The following is a 15,498-nucleotide window of genomic DNA, read 5'->3' on the forward strand; positions in this document are numbered from 1 at the left end:
AGGAGGAGGCGGAGTCCAAGTCGTTTTGGCTAAGGCAGGAATTAGTTTCCGGTGCCGTAGTAAAGATGACAAAAACAACGCGGCGGCAGCAAAAACGGCCGAAAGGATGCAACGGAAGCGGCAAAAGCCGCTGCGCTGCGATGCCCCCTTTATTTTTCGTTATTTTGTTGTATTTTATTACTACTTTTTTTAAGCCAAGCACGCGAGCCAGAGACACCTTGCCATCCGCTCGCTCTCACCCATACAGGCGCGCAGACACACAGATGCATCTCACAGATACTCGCACCCACACAGGCGCACGGCGGCGATGGATGCTGCAACCACCAGCGGAAAAGGCAACAACAACATGTTCATTCATTCATATCCAGCCCACGACGCGCTCTCTTTCGAGCTCTCCGACGCTCCGCCACTGCCGCTCGTGCACAGGAAACAAAAACTGACAAGTTTTACCGTGACTTTTTGGACATTTTTCAATTCTCATTAAAAGTGCATGTAAGTATGCTACGAAATGTTTTAAGCCTGATTATACTATTTTAAGTCATGTTTTGGGACCTTTAGAGGTTTTTGTAATATATAAAAAAATATCTCCTTAAATTTATTTATAACATTTAAAATCAGTATTTTCCAAAATTATTTATTTCTTTAAAAAAAATTATAGAAGACTGCAAGGCATCTTAATTTCAAAAACAGAAATGAAAAAGTGAAAGTTCTCATTTAAAAAAACTTAGTTTTGCAAAAAGTACTGAAAGTGTACTATATCATTCCTTGTTTGATGCAACCCTAAGCTAATATTTAAAAAAAATTAAGAAATATAAAATTTGAACCATGAGTTTTTTTTAGATTTTTTTCATTATAGTTTAACTTACATTTCCCTTTAAACTGGTTTTGATGTAATAGAAATGACAGAGTTGAGTTTTCGGTTCCTTAGAATCGAATATGTTTTAGAAATATTTTACTTCATACACTAGGAACTTTCTCTCAGTGTAACGACACGCACGCACCGGCAGCGACGCGAGCAGCGGACTTCTCTGCCGGCTTCTCCAGCGGCTCTCGTTCGCCGCGCTGTTCGTTTTTGGATTTTCTGTTTGATCAGTTCGAAAAGTGAGTTGGTCGAGCGAACAACCTTATAGCGAGGGTAGCGGAAGCGATACGAGGCGAAAGATCAGCGGTACCACCAAGTATTCGATCCAGGAGCGAAAGACGAGTCAGCGACGTTGCCGCGCGTGTAAAGTTACTAAATGCAAACACAAACTACCCATAAATTGTGGTGGGTCTTAAAAAATATTCAATAATTTTCGAGTGACATTCGCCACAAATCAATCGATCGTTCGATTTGAAACCTGATTTGTAGAGTTCGTTTTCTGCAAGTGTGTTCGTGCGGCATGTAAGCCATGGGTTCTGGGCGAGCGAGCGAGATAGAGCGAGAACATTGATTTGATTCGAATTCAATTACAAAATTCATTGAGTGTCAATTACAACCGCAAAAAAACCGAAGAGCAGCCAATCTCAGGAGGAGATTGCGAGATCCAGAGCCAGATCCAGAGATCACATCCCAGATCCAGAGCCATAAATCATGCCTGCGACCCTGATGTTGCTGCCGTGCATGTTGCTGTTGCTGCTGACCGCCGCTGCCGTTGCTGTCGGCGGCACGCGACTGCCGCTGGAGGTGTTCGAGATCACGCCGACCACGTCCACGGCGGACAAGCACAAGACCCTGGAGTACACCGTCTACGATGCCAAAGATATTTCCGCAGCGGCAGCAACAGCAGCCTCTAGCAGTACAGTGAAGCCTGCGGCCGAGCAACTGACCGTGGTGAGCATTGCCACGGCCAACGAGGAAAAGGACCTCGCCGAGTCGCGGCGACACGCGCGACAAATGTTGCAGAAACAGCAGCAACATCGCAGCAGCAACGGCAAGCACATCGCCGAGCGCGATCTGCGCATCCTTTACCAAGTGGGGGTGAGTATCTACAACCACAAGAAACCTCAAATTAAACTGATTAGCATGGGCCAATTACAAAGTGTGGCTCGTGCAACATGTTTGCATTGATCGGGGCACAACGAAAAAAAAAATAGGTACAAATAAAACCAACAACTGGCAATGGCAGGTTGCATAATGCAGGCAACAACGTCAGCAGACACCTGTTCAACTGGTTGCCATTTGTAAAATGCCCACGCCAGCAATATCAAAAGCAGCAGCATCTACACAGAAAATAAAATCAGGTGGTTAGATATATTTATAGGGTTTTCAAGTGGCAGAAAGGGAAAGGGTTTTCAAGCAGCTCTCTAGCTCTTGCGGGCACCCTTATCTTAAAATAGAAAACTCCTAAGCCTATATGTTTAATCAAAATCAATCTCTTGGGTTTTATATCTGATGAATTTCTCTATCTGCACAGCAGGTTTTGCAATGCAACTTTTTTGGGCTGGGTCCGAGTCTTAGTTTGTTGTTTTTATTACTATATCTCTCATTTTTGTTCAAGAAACGCTGGCTATATTTAGCAGCCGCCCTATAGCCATTACACTTGACACCCACAAAACCACTATCCATATATCAGCACACGCATATGGCACATTTAATTGCAGCGGCAACACACTCGCTCTAGATGAAAAATGAAAGTTGTTTGCAGCCGAGAGCTCAACTCAACTGATCTGTCGCATTTGATCAATTAAAGTGGCAATTGCTATAACCGAACGATATGAGCGATACCAAAACCAATTAGCCGGCCGGGTCAAGAGTTCAATGCTGGCCGACCGACTGTCCGACTATACCCATGACTAAGCCAAACGCTCCGCCGAAAAGTTCTTGGCGTTATCTTTCCCCTTAAATCCATTACAATGCGAATTCGGATCATAGGTCACGTCGGTGCCATTGTTCCCACTCCCGATCTGGCTATAAATCAAGTATCCGTTGACCAAGAGACGCGAGTGGCACTGGCACTGGGAATGGGAATGGGAATGGTAATGGGTGTCAGCCATATATCATGTATTGGATATCTATTATGTCAAATGTCATATGACAAAACACGCCCTGAAATCGAATTCTTGCCCGATGTTGCTGCGAGGCCGAGGCGTGAAATATCAACAGTAATCAAAAGCAAAATATTGACTATATAAACAACTATGCGAAGGGGCGGGCAGCAAAAAACAAAGGTTCGAACTATAAATACCCTGCGAAATAATGAACATAATGTAACAGTACAGTAAAGTAAAGTTTTTCCATTAAAAAAATAATAAGCTTTCCTTAAAAACTATAAAAAAATCTTTAAAAAAAACTCTAAGGGAAAATATAGTTAAAAACTAACTATTAAAAATCTTTGAGATACAGTATTTTCTAGCCATAAACCATTTATCATTTTTCAAAGCAAGGGAAGGTTTATAAATTTCAAAATCGATTGTCTGCAAAAAAAAAAGCATAACAAAACAGCCTCCCAGACCAACACCTAAAATAGACAAAAACCCCAAAAAAACATTGAGTTGAGAATTCCTGTTGTTTGGAAACTTGCAATAAAAACGCCTTATTGGAGAATAGAACACAACGGAATAGATCCACAAAAGGCAGTGAATGAGCAGCCAGAAAGGGAGGCAGATACGCGGATAGAAAGAGACAGGAACAACACGAGCGAAAGAGAGGGAGGGAGGAAGAAGCCTCCTGGGAGGCTGGGAGGGCGGGGAGAGTTGATAGAAGAAAACAAAAAGTTCCCATGCTTAAAGCGCTAAACATTCAGTTCCGGTATTTAAAAACGTTTTCAACAACAACGACTGAGACCAAGGGGAAGCGAGAAAGAGAGGGCAACACCAGGGCGGAGGGAGACGGGAGATGGGGGAAGACCTGAATGAAAGAAAATTCATGAATGAAATACGACCACGACGACTACGAGAAGTCGATGATGATGGTCATAATGATGGTGGTACGGTATGGTATGGTGTGGTATAATGGGTGGAATGCTGGCGAGTGAGAGGGGTGATGGGGTGGTGCATGTGTGAGTGGGTACACTGAAAAAATACCAATGCTAACAAATTTATTGCATTATTAATTATTATAAAATTATTAAATGAATAAGATATAAACAACAAATGTTTTATTTGTTAAGTGTCCCTAGGAAAATCCATTTAATTCAATAAATCAAACTAAATTAATGCCCAACTTTGATGCCCACTTTTCTCTCTCTGCACTCGTGTGTGTGAATGAATGAAAACGTAAACGCTGGATGAGCAGAGCAGCCAGCGAATGCTACGTCAGCGACTTCAACTTCTCGCTTGGCTGGGCAAGTCAATCTATGAATGAATGAATGCCAAAGCGACGGACCGTCCGAGTGTATGAATGGCTAAAGCCAACAACAGAGATCGGGCAATTTGTTGGCCATATACAAACAGATCAGCCACGCACATTTGGCCCAAACAAGTCGATGTGTGTGCGCGTGGCATGGCCAAAAGCCACAGAGTTGGGAAAAAGCGGGGTGTGGGGCGTGGGGTAAATGGAAATGGAATATCAAAAGAGTCTGCCACAAATTCCAATTGACTGAGAGACGCATAAACAAATCAAGCATAGATTCCGATTCCGGCTGTTAGACCAAGCTGCACATAAGTTCTGGTCTTGCTGCCAGGTGTGAAAATGCTTTATAGGCCACAGGCCAAACATGAAAACAATCGGGCCAACTGTGCGTATGCTTGATGCCAAAGCATGCAATAAATATCTATAAAAATACTTGTGCTTATATAAAACTAACCATTTTTATTTGGTGGGGACCGCCACACCTCTACTGGTAATTTATGGCACTTTTATGCTAATCCATACCTCCGAATGTTTGAAAAATTTTAATTTAACCATCTTCGAACAAGTTTTATGAATCGTTGAACTGATTTTGGTAAATTTATGTTCATGAGTTTTTTTTCACAGAAATCATCAATGGACTCGAGCATCCGATTTCTAGTGAACTTTGTCAGGTTTTCTTGATGAGAAATTCTTGTGAATGAACATCTACGTTGGGAACCATCGTTAATTTAGAAAGAATTATCAACACGAAACCCCTTAATTGATCAATCACTGATCCATTAGTTCTATAGAATTGATAGATCATATCAATGTTCCTTAATTGGTTGATGACTAAACTTACAGGAACTGAGTTAGGCTTGTAAACTTGTTTTATCAAAATCATTCCATAAATCATCAAGGCCCCTTCCCTTCCCCAAATGATTTACATCATAACAATTTGAAGAGAACACTCTAATCCCATAATGAATCGCACCGCGCTTCCCATGATTTCGCATATCATGTTTTCATAATTCCAATCTATGCTTTTTTCCCTACGATGGAATTTTTGTTATGCTAAATATAGAAATTATTCAATGCGATTCAGAGGCAAAAAACTAAGAAAAAATAATAATCATAAAAAAGAAAAACAAATATTGAAAGAGAGTAGACAGCGACGGCGAGCACAATGGTTGTATATCGGTTAAGTGTGTCTGGATGCCGCAGACACAGATAGGCGCGTATATAAAAATATTTGCATAAAAAATAAAGGCAAAAACAAGCAGCAGGCAGCAACAGCATACCGCAATTATTCACCTAAAAAAATGCCCAGGTCCACAATCTCGGAGAGCTCCATTGAGAAAAATGCCTCGACAACAACAACCTGAGCCAACGGATGCTCGGATACCAAAAAACTAGTTTGCCCACTTTTTTCCCTCGACTTCAGCTTCTTCTACAATATATACTTTGTTGCTGGCGCGCGCGCCAAGTCAACTTTATAGATACAATATATATATATATATTATTTCTTATATGAATTAACAAAAAAAGAGTACTAAAGTCACAGTCGCAGCTTTAAATACTCTATGGGTTAATAAGATTTAAAGATAAATTTATATTATTTTTTAACAATAAAATAATAATACATTTTATATCATAAATATCATAATACTCGTTGCCTTAGTTAAGTTTATATTATATGATTATGATATATATGATATATATGAATACCTATTTTTACGCATCTTTAATGTGATAATAATTTGTTCTCGTATATAATACTATATATTATATTTTCGTAATATATGTAATGGATTTAAAAATAATCCAATTTACCTACAATGCGAATTAGTAGAAGGTCAGTGGATTTACTGTGAAAATAATTATCTTAGTAATTATTTATTTGTCAGACATGAGGTCAAGCGAATGTATCTGTCAAGTCCAGAGCTTATATCTCTCACTCTCTTGATATTGTTGATTTGTAAAATCTTTCTTTTGTTCGAAACGTCTTAGCTTTGTGCCACTTTTTTCGAAAACATTTCTCTGTTGCTGGCCAAGACGGAAATGTGGCTTCGAGCACTTCCGCTTTTGTTGTGTTTGGCCAAGAGGCGGGAGATAGATAGACAGATAGATAGAGATAGAGACCTTGTTACAGTTATTGATGGACACGTTCCAATTTTCCCAGACCATAGAGCTTTTTCCGATCGTGTAAGTGTGCTAATTACGTGCCCAAAGGCGCAATTTGTTTACAATAATATCAAAACAACGAAAAGAGGGAGAAGAAGTAAAACGATGGCGGGGCAAAAAAATAAATTAACTATAAATAAGCAAAGGCCAGCCGCGAATGCTCGTCTTCGTTCCTAGCTGGATTTCATTCATAAAAACGCACGCAGACGGCGAGTAAACAACAAAATGGAAGGGGTATGGGTAGTACGGGTGTTATGGGTATTACAAAGGGGGCGAGTTGCTCGTAATTATCACACAAAACAGGCGAAAAACCATTTAAAGTGTTTTATTTTTGCCAGCAACATATATATGTATATAAAAAAAGAACAGGCAAAGCCTGTTTACACTAAAAGCCGGGCCACTTTTCATTTAGCTAGCTGGCCATTCATTCATTCATTCATAAAAATCCCCGCAGCAACATCAACAAGCCATCGGCATTGTAGTCAAGATTTATTTATTTGGCGGCAAGCGCGTAAAAGGAGACCACAGCACAGCAGCAACATCGCAAGTAGCAGCAGCAACAGCAACAGCAACAGCAGCAGCAACTGCAACATGTTTATAGCCCGCCATATAGTCGGCAACATTTTGCGGTTGTCTTACTTCTTTTTGGCCAAGGCAACAATTACAATGGCCAGAAAGCCGCAGTATAAAAGCCACAAACAACTATGCCACGTTGTTGCTGAATGAATGAATGAATGAATTACTTTTTTCCGTTCCGTTGTGGCAGCGACAGCAGCAACATCAGCAGCTGAGACTGATTGTGGTTGGGTACTGGGCATATGGGGAAGGGGTTCGGGATGGGGATGGGGATGGCGATGAGGATGTGGATGTGGTTAGTGGATGTCCGTGTGCGTAGACGTTCATTAATTGTGACGATCAACAAGCTACGCAAAAATCAAGCAGCAACAAAAAGGGGAAGTTGCCGATGTTGTTTGTTGCTGCTTCAGCTGCAATTGGCTGCCCCCAGAGAAACCAGTTTCCCAGCTATACCCTAAGCAATCCTTGACGAGCATGAGGAGTTTAGCGGCTCAGCCATCAGCTTTGACAAGAAAATAATAACCAAAAAGTACTACTCCCTTTGTGAAGCTCACATAATTTCAAATCATCATTTCTTAAAAATAGCAAATATTTAAAAATACATTCTATAAAAAATTGTATCTTCTTTCTTTAGTTTGAAAAAATATTAAAAAGTTCCTTTTTATTTAGAGTATCTGAACTTCTGCAACTCGCTCCTTCAGCTGACATTCTTATAATTTTTCTGCTGTTGTCTGTTGGCTTTTGCCCGCTTCCTTTTGGAATTTCTGCTGGTTTTATGAATGAAAATGTTTTTTCTCTGCTTGTTTGCGGTTGGGGCATGCTTCCGTTAAGGCAATCCCGTGAAAAAAACGAGAGAAAAGACCCGGCAAAAGTGGCACGGTCAGTCTGCGTGCCCCTGGCGGTTGCCCGACGTTGCCTATGCAAAGTATTATTATTATATACGTAAATATAAATTCGTCTTGGCTTTTTTTTTTGAGAAGCCGGCCCTACACAAATCTTCTCTACTTCCGGCTTGGGCTGAATCTCGCCCAGAGTTCTCTCAGCCCGAGATTTTTCACTGGAATTCCCTGGGACTCTGTACTCTGGACTTGAAATCGGAAGATGGATAGTGACCTAACAACTTCCGCGTTACTTCCGCTCCTTCCGCCTCTTCGGCTCCATCTTCCACTTCCGTTTCTAACAATTTTAATTGAATTTTCGTGTAAACACACCGACTGACGTTGGCCCAGACTTGACCACCAGAAACCCCAGGGCCTGAGATCAAAACTGAGGCTGAGCCGGCATACTTCCGCTTGCTCCGGCCACATGACGACGCCAGATTGCATAATTCCCTAGCCCCGAAAAAAAGCAGAAGAATAACCCAAAATCAGAGTGGGGGGTGGGGAAAAACAATGTGAAAAGGAAATGTATAGAAAAATCATTAACGCACAGACAAAAGATAACACACAGGGTCCGGGGTGTATGGCGTAGGATATGGCGGAGACTACCTGATGGCAACACACTTGTGGCAGGCGGCAGGCTGCTGCCAGCCATCCGTCTCGTCTAACGGTTGGGAAATCGGAAAATCGGAAAACCGGGAGAACAGGGAAAATCTCCAGCCCGGACGTTGATCGTCGTGTGTGCGTCAACGCCCTCATGGGAACCGAAACCCACGAAAGAATTACGCCCCGGAGAGGGGGGTAAGGGTAAAAAAAAGAAAACTCAACCAACTGTTGCCGCTGCACCGGGAAAACTCAGACATCTTCCGTTTGTTGTGTGTGGAAATTTATGTCATTAATTGTCCTTTGGCTGGCTCTGGTTATTGATAGCACCAGATGGGGGCGAAAATGCACAAAAAATAGAGAACCAAAACGGAGCAGGTGCCGTTCTATACATATTTGATCCCATTTTGCAAAAGTCATGCTCAAGTTCTTGAGAACGTAATGCTAGCAGGCTGTTCGAAATAGAGAATAGGGTATACCAAATGGGCCAATTAAAGGTACATCAAAATCATTATTAATCAATGGTTATTATATCACTTAATGAAGCTATAAAAGCATTCTTTATTTACCGCATTTTCATAATTGAAATGTTTTTTTATGTTTTTCTTTTGAGGGACTTTCGAAATAATATTTTTTAAGTAATCAAATGTTTAGAACAGCTTTATAAAACAAGTATTTTTATTGATTTAAACGAGTACGAGTTTATTGATTTAAAATTTTTTTTGCTAGGCCCCATCATAATATTTTTGAACAAGTGAGAGTGCAACTCTATGACATAAAGGGCTATCTCAGGCTTGAAAAATCTATTATTAAATATTTCACTTAATGCTTATCATCAATTAGCCCTATAGGAATCCCTCCAAATTGGCAGCACTGCCTTGTGCAATTCTAGACACCTCACTTCCGTTGCGTGGAGCGGCATTCCCGGCATTCAGGCAGCCACATGAGGCATGACAACAATGAGGCTAGAAGTAGCTCCAAGAATTCCATTGAGGGGCAGTCCCCCTGCCTCATCCCATCTTCCCCTGCCGGAGGTTGTGTGCGGGGTTAATTTGATTCAATTAAAGAGATGGCATGGGCGAAGGGTTCCCCATGTCAGGCGGCTTCCATTGAAATCAAAAGTCACACAAAAGTTTGTCAATGCTTGCCGCCTCACGTTGCAGTGTCCAGCTGCTGGAGAGATGAGGAAGGGCCACATGGTAGCCACTTGGGCAGGGGCTAGGAGGGGGAAAACCCAGCTTTTATTGTCTTTGGCGCGTTCTCAACTTCCGTTGGCACTGCACTTTGACACATGAGGCTAATTGTCTGACAGCTCGGGGAGCGGTACGTAGCTACACGCGTGCTGCTGATGGAGATCGGGCAAATTATAAAGTGTGGCAGCAGCTTGGACCGCCTGCCCCTTCCACTGGCCCCTCCCTACCCCACCACACCTTCTTTGGGGAGCTGTTAAACCGGAAATCCGGTTCCCTGCTCGCCGCCCTTCTTTTATTTGCTTTTTCCATCGCTTTTTTGTGTTGGCCCCGCAAAACTTTTACTACTCTTCCAGCTTCTTCGCCAACACAAAAACTTTCGTGTTGTTTATAAGTTGATTCTAGTGATGCACAGAGAGAAAAATCTTCAGACTTTCAGAGTTTACTATAGTATTTTTAGTTTTATTTTGTAGAAAGCTCATTTCAAATTAGTTCCTGCATTTTAATTCAAAAACTGTATACAAAATCTTTCGTAAAAATATATATATATGTAATCAAAAATTAAAATTAGTGCAATAGATTTTTAGTATGATCATACCCCTTACAATCATGGTCTTTTTCGCTGTGCATCCATTGTGAGCTTCGCTGAGATGAGCTGATGGCTTTGGAATGCCGATGAAGCATGTCTTCTTTGATATGCTACCCCTGCCCTGTGATTTGCTTATCAATATGTAAAACTTTATACGTATAACGGTGATGTCTTTGAAGTGCCATTTCCCGACACAACAAGAAAAACAAAAAATCGGGGGGAAAAACGTAGAGGAAAAAACACTGAAGGGGAAGAAATCTCAATAAACATGCTCGAATTTCAAAGAATTTCTCACGCTGCTTACTCGACAGCGACCCCCTATGAAACTCCACCGTTGGCGTATCCTGTCAGGGGTGGATTGACAATGGTCTCATGGCTCCCCCTGCAGACGGAAAAGAATCTCAGCAATGCCGAAGCTCCTACTTGAAATATGAATAATCAAAGTGAGGACCAGACCGCTGCTCGAAAGGGTTAAGGACTTCGGCAGGTGCTACACCCGAAACTGGGTCAAAAATGCGTGGGAATCCCGGGAAGGAACTGGCAAAAAGGAAGTTCCGGAAGCGACATTAAAAACGAAAGAAAAAAATAAAATCAGGAAGTAAATAAAACTAATAAAGTGAATGAGGAAGGCAGGCAGACGACTTCCGGAGGGGAAAGAAACAGGAGAGTAGGGAGAATTGTCATAGAGAACCCCGGTTCAATTGAGCAAAAAGGTAAAAGGTCAGGCAACCTGTTTCGGATTCACTTCCGCCTCGTCTACGGCTAATCCCTTTTGCGTGTGCACTCACTTATTTACTTCCGTCAGTTGCACTAAATCACTTCCGGACTTCCGGTATGCGCTCACCCCCGAACAGTGTAGAATAAAGGACCTCAAGGAATGACCCTAAGCAGCTCAGGTAGCAGCAGGTGCAAGCCGAAGTCCCAAAAAATAATTTGAATAAAAATCAAGAGAAAAGTGAGGAAGATGGACAGAGAAATGAAATTGAAACCGAACAAAAGGCGAAAACCCTGGACAAAAAAAGGGATAACACAAGGTGCGCGACAGTTCCATTTAAAAAATTGATTGCTTTCGATAATTTCATTGGAAACCTGTTGTTGCCGTGGATGTTGCTGTCAAGCATCACTAACAATAAAATCGAATGATAGAAGGGAGTCCGCCTCTGGAGTGGCATCCTCGAAAAGCACCCATCAGTTGCTAGTTGTTGGTTTTTATGTTACGACCAGGACGCAACACACAATGCATAAGTTTTTATTGGCCCCGACTTGGGCAAACAACAACAGAGCCCAACTTTCGGGTCTCCGTCCCTCTGTTTGGAGAATTCAATTAATGAAATGTATTTGCCAGCGAACAAACAAACACACACCCAAGTTATCCTCGGGTTTGGACCGACTTTGGGCGTTGTAGTTATGTTAATCGAGTTGCCAAGATTGTGTTGACACAAGCGGCTATTATTGAAGGATTCGGCATAGTTCAGGCCATGGAAGTTTACCCTTATGCTTTGTTTATCTTATGGTAATTTGGCAAATAATCAAAGGAAGCCTGAAGGAGATGATAATAGGCTTTCATGGCTTAAACTCAAGTTCCTAAAACATATTAAATTTCATTGATTTTTAAAGATTACTACTCATTGCTATTCAGCATTTAGAAAGGTCAATCATATTTTATTAACCAACTTCTTTGATTATTTTTTTAAGGACTCTGAGGACGACCTTCCCATCTGCGCCCCGAATGCGGTCTGCTCCAAGATCGATCTGTACGAAACCCCCTGGATCGAGCGGCAGTGTCGCTGTCCCGAGTCGAATCGCATGCCCAACAATGTGATCATCCATCACCACAGTCACTCGTCGGGTTCAGCGGATGCCCTGAAGTACAGGAACTACTTCGAGAGGGAGAAGATGATGCAGCACAAGCGTATGCTTTTGGGTGAATTCCAGGACAAGAAGTTCGAGAGTCTGCACATGAAGAAGCTTATGCAGAAACTGGGCGCCGTCTACGAGGATGATTTGGATCATCTGGATCAGTCGCCGGACTATAATGATGCCCTGCCATATGCGGAGCTGCAGGACAATGAATTTCCCCGCGGTCCGGCGCACATGAGGCACTCGGGTCATCGGGGCTTAAAGGAGTCAGCCACTAGCTTCATCGGGGGTTGTCCCAGCAGCTTGGGCGTGGAAGATGGCCACACGATTGCCGATAAGACCAGGCACTATAAAATGTGCCAGCCGGTGCACAAGTTGCCCGTTTGCAAGTAAGTTTTAAGAAAGCTTAACTATAATTTACATACTTTCAAAACATCTTGTTATGTTTTATTTTGATTTTAACCTCGTAAAAAAACTTAAAAAATATATTAATTAAATGAAATATTTGTCTTCCTTTGCAGACACTTCCGCGACTATACTTGGACCTTGACAACGGCAGCCGAGTTGAATGTGACAGAGCAGATAGTCCACTGTCGGTGTCCCCGGAACTCGGTGACCTACCTAACCAAGAGGGAACCCATCGGCAATGGCAGTCCTGGCTACAGATACCTCTTCGCCTGCTCTCCCCTGACGGTGAGTTTGTAACGAATTTGCTTGTAAAATGTGGCTACAATATTTCCTTTATTTTATCCAGCGCCTTCGCTGTCAGCGGAAGCAGCCGTGCAAGTTGTTCACGGTGCGAAAACGTCAGGAGTTCCTCGACGAGGTCAACATCAACTCCCTGTGCCAGTGCCCCAAAGGTCACCGCTGTCCCAGCCACCACACGCAGTCCGGCGTGATAGCCGGCGAGAGTTTCCTGGAGGATAACATACAGACGTACTCCGGCTACTGCATGGCCAACGATTGAGTGCAGCTCTAAGGAACCATTCCATACAGCAAACAGACATAAAAAACACTTTGTAAAGGAGGATAGATTGAGCGGAGGAGCAGCTACTATATAGATATCGACTGAGCCAATTGAGTCTCGCCAAGTTACCAACTAATGAGAAGGGAGAAACGAACAAATACAAGCTTAGAACTTAAAATGCACATCCGCACACACAATTCATTTTCAAGTTTGAAGAAAGAGAGCGTGTTTCTTTTGCTACCAAATTTTGGTCATAAAACGTATGATATAAATATTTAATTAGTTTTAAGCATCGACATGTGCGCAGTTTGTTATACAAATAATTTGTAATGAATATTTATGAAAACAAGAGCAAGACCTGCAACGAAGGAGGGCATACCCTCCATTATGTAATATAGCAACAAACTATACTCGTAATCTAACCCGCATAAATTGTATATATTTTAATATATGTATAACTAAAAAAAAATAGAGATGAGAAACAGTTTCAGTTATAATTTAAACGGAAATTACGTAGAGCAACGCAGCAAAGGTCAAAGAGCAGGATGTGCCAAATGTGCAGATAGGGCGCAGTAAGTTAACCTAAGGATATGTCATTGAATAATTCATAGCGAGGGCAGTTCGAAACTGTGACAACTCTGGCAGCTGTTTTAGTGCAATTTTGGTAGGTCTTCAAAGCGATTTCCTTTGGCATGGAGCTCAGCAATGAGTTCTGAGGGCATTAGAAATTATTTAGAAATTGCGCACTCCATTTAAACATATAGTAACCACCAGGACTCCGCCTCTTCCCTCTAACTATGCATATGTACATCGATTTAAGCAATCAGATTGAGCGATGTTTTGGGTTTAAAAATTTTGTAAAAAGGAAAAAATAAATTTTAATTTATGAAAAAACGAGACTTATGTTTTTATTTGAAATAGTGCTTTCTATATATTATTACTTTAATTTGGATAACTAAGATCGAAGTAAAAATGCGCCCTGAAAAGTAGGCAATATCTATCATTCTCTACTTGCGTTTTGTCCACATACTTTATGGGTCACTGTGGCTGTTTAATGCATTGCCTACTTTTTGGCTGAGCTATAAAAGATTTTTACATATGTAAAATGGTTAAATTTAAAAAATTGTAGTTTAAAAAATGTGCGGAACATATTAATGATCTTGGACTTTTCAAACGATAATGATTACATATCTTAAAATAACTAAAAACTTTCCATAGCCACTTAAAATTAAATGTAATGAATGATTTTTAGGGGGAATTAATTTAGGAATACTTTTAAGAAAGGTAAAAATAAACCAGGAAGTTCGAAAAACTTTTTCCAAAAACTATTTTTCATGAAATCGAACGTCATATAATTTTAGCACAATGATTTAAAATATTTTCTCAAAGGCATAAAATATACACAATTATAAAAACCTATCCCGGAAAATCCTAACCCGACACATCAAGCGGCAAAACAAATAAACCAATTATAACGCCATAAAATTACGTTTCAGGCTAATAACCGACAATTACAGAACTCAGCATTTGCTGTCTTAATTCTTGACCAAATTGCCACATGCCCTATGCATCCATTAAAATTATTCAACCAAAGAAGTACTTCCTCTCTAAACTCTGCTCAAGCAAAACCAATTAAAACTAAAGCAAAAGTAAAGCGGAGTAGAAGCCAAAAGCCAGCCGCCAAAGCTTAAGCAGCTGAAAATGCAAATCATTGGACCAATGTTGATTAGAAAGCAGCTGGCGGCGCCTGAAGAAGAAGTCAAGACCCGTCATATAATTAAATAAATACCTCGAGATGCTGGAGAGGCTGTCCATCGCTGCCTTGCCACAAATTCAATTACCGGCAAACCATAAAAACAAGGCAACAACAAACCCTGATCAAGAATTATGTTTTGCTTATAAAAAAAACGCTACATTACCTTTTTCACCTAAAGACAGAAGTGTAAAAATATGCAGTGCGAAAACTCAAGTACATCATAAAAACGCTCACAAAAAGATGAGTACTTTTTTATGGCCTTAACCGGAAGAAGTCAGAGCTTGGGAGAAAAATCCCATTCAGACCGCAAGCAAATGCATAAAGCGGATTTGTACTAAGCATACAAGATCCTCGAAATCGTTTAGTGTGCCAACTAATTAGCCAAAGATCATAGAAAAATGAAAAAGATCATGGGAAAAGCAGGCTCTGCGCAGCAGCCGCACACTAGATATGTGGCCTCATGAAAACGGACAGAATGGGCACAGGTAGAAGACAGTTTATAGCATTAGCCCCTTAACAAGACCCAGCGGAGAATAAAGAACGAACAACCAGCCGGCAGACACACACAGACACTTAAAAACTTTAATTAGAGTTTAAGGAGCCCCGTACATTTTTCATTAGCCTGGCCATGAAATTCACTCAC

General features: G+C 41.3%; 2 protein-coding genes across 2 annotated transcripts in view; one reads left to right on the forward strand and one right to left on the reverse strand.

Annotated features, from left to right (window-relative positions):
- The window catches only part of LOC108034863 (elongation factor-like GTPase 1), a 76,733-nt gene that overhangs the window by 12,715 nt on the left and 48,520 nt on the right, over positions 1-15,498 (reverse strand). The gene's annotated exons all lie outside the window — the stretch shown is intronic.
- On the forward strand, positions 1,105-13,996 carry LOC108034868 (protein giant-lens). Its single transcript, XM_017110051.3, has 4 exons — positions 1,105-1,960; positions 11,968-12,521; positions 12,654-12,825; positions 12,887-13,996. Exons 1-4 carry the CDS (start codon positions 1,574-1,576, stop codon positions 13,097-13,099), a joined length of 1,326 nt encoding a protein of 441 aa, XP_016965540.1. The 5' UTR covers positions 1,105-1,573; the 3' UTR covers positions 13,100-13,996.

This window comes from Drosophila biarmipes, chromosome 3L (genome assembly GCF_025231255.1).
Source record: "Drosophila biarmipes strain raj3 chromosome 3L, RU_DBia_V1.1, whole genome shotgun sequence".
Classification (NCBI taxonomy): domain Eukaryota; kingdom Metazoa; phylum Arthropoda; class Insecta; order Diptera; family Drosophilidae; genus Drosophila; species Drosophila biarmipes.